The sequence below is a fragment of the Limulus polyphemus genome, unplaced genomic scaffold (assembly GCF_000517525.1).
Source record: "Limulus polyphemus unplaced genomic scaffold, Limulus_polyphemus-2.1.2 Scaffold4325, whole genome shotgun sequence".
Lineage (NCBI taxonomy): Eukaryota > Metazoa > Arthropoda > Merostomata > Xiphosura > Limulidae > Limulus > Limulus polyphemus.
The window spans coordinates 1,100-5,897 of record NW_013669935.1 but is presented as its reverse complement, the minus strand read 5'-3'; the positions used below and the strand labels follow the sequence as shown (position 1 = coordinate 5,897).

General features: G+C 34.8%; 1 protein-coding gene across 1 annotated transcript in view; it reads right to left on the bottom strand.

The window, feature by feature from the left end:
* Positions 1–3,980, bottom strand: part of LOC106470967 (otopetrin-2-like) — a 24,326-nt gene extending 20,346 nt beyond the window's left edge. The window contains exons 1-4 of the mRNA XM_013931554.2: positions 3,933–3,980; positions 3,020–3,338; positions 1,537–1,666; positions 1,030–1,237 (exon numbers count right to left, since the gene is read on the bottom strand). Coding sequence (XP_013787008.2) covers positions 1,030–1,237; positions 1,537–1,666; positions 3,020–3,330 — 649 coding nt within the window. The 5' untranslated portion in view covers positions 3,331–3,338; positions 3,933–3,980. The remainder of the gene's footprint in view (positions 1–1,029; positions 1,238–1,536; positions 1,667–3,019; positions 3,339–3,932) is intronic.
* Between the last annotated feature and the right edge of the window lie 818 nt (positions 3,981–4,798).

The following is a 4,798-nucleotide window of genomic DNA, read 5'->3' as shown; positions in this document are numbered from 1 at the left end:
TACCACCAAAGATATATCAGACCAAACCAAGCCTTTATAGTAGTGAGGTATCGAAAATCGAAATGGTGTATTTAAGTGTTTTACACTCACAAAAAAGAAACCTATCACTCTATAGGTATTTGAAGAACTTGTAGCATTCCGCCACAATTTAATTATTTGTATTGTTAGCCGACAATACTTAAAGAATGATAGGTTGTTTTTTTTTGTGAGTGTAAAACACTTAAATACACCATTTCGATTTTCGATACCTCACTACTATAAAGGCTCGGTTTGGTCTGATATTTCGTTGGTGGTAGTACTAGTCCAGGGTCACTGATAAGGAGTGAAATTCTCCGAAACTAGTCTGGCTCACAGACAGACACACACACACACACTCAAATGAAAGAATAGACCCATTCCAGGCTTTTACTTGCTGTTAAACAAATGTTTAAACAACTCTATTCGATTTTAAATTATTATCAAATGTAAGGAATTTCACAAGCGGATTTGATTTGAATCTGATCAAGAAAATTGTTTAATGAAAAGCTTGAAGTCTGAGTTATTTCGTAAAATGAGATGTGTATAAAAATAAACATTTAACTGATGTTCCTCAATATAACATGAGTGAAATAATATGAGTGAAATATATGAGTGAATCATGAAATAATATGAGTGAAATATATGAGTGAATCATAAAATAATATGAATGAAATATATGAGTGAATCATGAAATAATATGAGTGAAATATATGAGTGAATCATGAAATAATATGAGTGAAATATATGAGTGAATCATGAAATAATATCAATGAAATATATGAGTGAATCATGAAATAATATCAATGAAATATATGAGTGAATCATGAAATAATATGAGTGAAATATATGAGTGAATCATGAAATAATATCAATGAAATATATGAGTGAATCAGTCTGCACCGTCTACGGTTGTGAACATTTTAAAATTTTAAACAAATAACGTGATTTCTTCTAATTATTTAAGAGGTAAGAAATGTATTTAAAGTTATCAATATAACTATTTTTTCCTACCTAAAGATCCTATTCTTAGGTAAATACTAATATTTGAAGATTGGTAGGAAATTTTCCGGCCACCTATAATCGCTTCAGGATCACTAGCGTCCTCTGTGATCGATAAGGATGAACCTGTACAACTCGGGCACTTGTTCACCATCATGCTGAAATAGATACACATCAGGCAGAGTACTGCGCCACCTAGGAGGTAAGTGAAGAGATAACCCTAGAAAAAAAAATCGTTATAAAAGTTGTCGAATTAGTTCTGTTAACGATTGCTGTCTAAAATAATAATGATGATTTTGTAACTATAATATTTTATAAATTAAATATGATATCAATTAAGAATACAAATCTCTTTCAAAATGTTTCAAAGTTCCGTGTAAAAGAAAATTCAACAAGGTTAAATAAAACAGTTAAAATAGATTTTCAGATACATATAATGCAAAAAAAAAATAAAATAAAATTGCTTTGGTATACAACATCTCGGTAACTTGCCTTTTACAACGTACAAGGAAAACTTACGTGAAACAAGAGCAGTGGTACACTGTTATCCAATACTTCTGTAACCACAAGCACCAGGGTTATCATTATCACGAGCTTGGCATACAGGCTGCTTAACACGTGGACTGTATCATTAGCAGGTCTTCTTCGCCTGAAATACACCACCCGTAAAATGTTAAGTATCATTAGCAGGTCTACTTCCTTTTAAATACACCACTCGTAATATTTGTTAAGTAGCATTAGGAGGTTGAAATACACCACCCGTAAAATGTTAAGTATCATTAGCAGGTCTACTTTCTCTTAAATACACCACCAGTAACATCTGTTAAGTGTCATTAACAGGTCTTCTTCGCCTGAAATACACTACCAGTAACGTTTGTTAAGTGTCATTAACAGGTCTTCTTCGCCTGAAATACACCACCAGTAATATCTGTTAGGTGAAATTAACAGGTCTTCTTCGCCTGAAATACACTACCAGTAACGTTTGTTAAGTGTCATTAACAGGTCTTCTTCGCCTGAAATACACCACCCGTAATATCTGTCAAGTGAAATTAACAGGTCTTCTTCGCCTGAAACACAACACTAGTAACACCTGTTAAGTGTCATTAACAGGTCTTCTTCGTCTGAAATACACCACCCGTAATATCTGTTAAGTATCATTAGCAGATATTCTCCGCCTGAAATACACCACCCTTAATATCTGTTATCTATAACCTTATAATTTTTTTCTGACTTATAAAGATGTGACACAATCATACACAGATTGCTTAAAATGAGAGTCTAAAACTACCAGCCACTTAATGTTACTAGCTCTTCAACAGAAGTTTTTGTGTTTAAAAACTGCATAAAAACAGCAAAATGCGAAACTGAAAATCTGTATGTACCTCCCCGTATGGACCTAATGAACCCACATACCAATTTTGGTAAAAAACCACCTGACCCCCGTATGGACCTAATGAACCCCCACACCAATTTTGGTAAAAATCCACCTGACCCCCGTATGGACCTAATGAACCCCACACCAATTTTGGTAAAAATTCACCTGACCCCCGTATGGACCTAATGAACCCCACACCAATTTTGGTAAAAATTCACCTGACCCCCGTATGGACCTAATGAATCCCCACACCACTTTTGGTAAAAACCCACCTGAACCATGCGAAGTAGTTACGTGGACATACAACAGACAGTACTATTATATTTATATACGGGGAGGGCGTGAAACACGTACTTGTTCTATAGTTTGTGTATAGAATTATCATGTTTTATCTTTATTTTGCAGGTCAGGGAAAGCTGGAATCATAAGTGCTGAAAACACTTAGTGTTATTTTGTGTTTATTACATCTTTGAGCACTAAGAAGTTTATAACAATCCTATTTCTCATCAAAATTTCTAGGAAAAAAAAATAAATACGTTAAAATTATTTATCTATACTGTTCAATTTAGTCTAGATAATATTTTTATACATTAGACACAATATTTGGTTCCAAACCTATTTAAATACCTTGAAGGCAAAAGCATTTCTATGTGTGATTGGTCATTTCCTGACGTACTGGTGCCGCCCTCTGGCAGTGGCAAAGGTAACATATTTTTGTCAATTTCATCAGTTGCTTTGCTGGCTACATTGTTTGTTTTCGAAGCCGAGTTTGCTGTTGGTGGGGGTGGAGGGAGGGGAGGAGGAGGTGGTGGAGGGGTAGGGGGTGGATCTGTTTTTTCTGGAGAAGGAAACGTAGTTTCTTGAATATTATCAGATGTCTTCACGTTGTTGTTTGCGACGTTCTTCATGGTGTCCACCTTTGGCATTTCTGAAATCATTTCAATTTCTAAAAAATAGTGAAAAAAAAAAGAGAACCGTGTCAAAATATAATTATGTTTCCGCATACGAAGATATATTTAAGAAATTTAATTTCATGTTTGTGGCTTTAAAACAACAATGCTGAAGTAAACGTATATGCGAAAAAGTATATTTAATGAAGAAGCAATAGATTATTTAAATCAAGTCACTTATCACTACAATATCGGAATCATGTACTTAAGGGCGAGAACGTCACACACACAAAAGATATGTCGACAGAAATACATAGACTTTAGAAAGAAAGAGGCTTTCTTTATTTGTTTGTTTTAGAGCAAAGCCACGTTGGAATATCCGCTGTGTCCAAGGGAACTCGAACCCCGGGTTTTAGCGTTGCTATTCCGTAAACTTACGGCTGTCCCACCGGGTGATAAGATAAATATGTAGATGCACAAATGGTTAACATATCCACAAAGAGGAGACAAACTAATGGATGAACATTACAAGCAATTTAAAAATATAGAGATTCCGACAGATACAGATTTAAAATAAAACTATCTTGTATGTATAACGAATTGAACATAGAAACAGGTGTATCAAAATATCAGAAGTCCAAAGATATCACGTGAGAAGTAAAGGCAGACGTAGAGACGCAACCAAGTAGCTATGTATTCAAACACAATAGAAGATATATATAAACAGTGACAGAAACATGGAGGCTGTTTTTACAGATAACCTACGTATCAAATAAACAAAACGATCACAGCATATAAACAGAAAAACAGATAGATAGAAGGAATAATAGATGGATAAACAAAGTTATCAAAACGAAAGTTACGTCTATAGCTCTACTTTCCCACGCTTGATAACTGGCAACTTTAGTCTGCGCTGTGCCAACCGCAGGTATCAAACGTCAATTTTAAACGTTATAAATTAGCCTTCAAGTTTACCACTGAGTCACCGGCCAGCAACAGAGTTAACAATTGTCAAGTTTCACAAACTATGGCGAGTTTTGATGTACAGAAGAATACACCCAACTGTTCTAATTGGAAACTAGCTTACCAGTGTTGGGGACTGTATTTGCCTATGAGCCTACAGTTTGACGCTGTGTAACAAGAAACATAAGTGAGCCTTTGTAACACATTTTGATACTCTTAGTAGACTACGTCGATTTAGCAACAATCTATCATCAACTCCGTGTTTATGTTCTGGCGTTGCAGCTTAAGTTAATGACAATATTTCGTAAGCTACGGGGACAATTTAAACAGGAAACAGGTCGTTAGCAGCGACTTGATCTCGTTAAGCTCCATTGTGTGGCTTCGCGCTTCAAATTAAAAACACATCAAAGGTGTTATGTTTATTTTATAGCAACACATTCATAATTATGTTGCAGGGTATATAGCAATAAAATATCAGTTTATCGATGGAGAACAAAAATCCTGAAACGGACTGTATTGCATAAAAGTACGTTACACTATGTCAAAAGAGGTT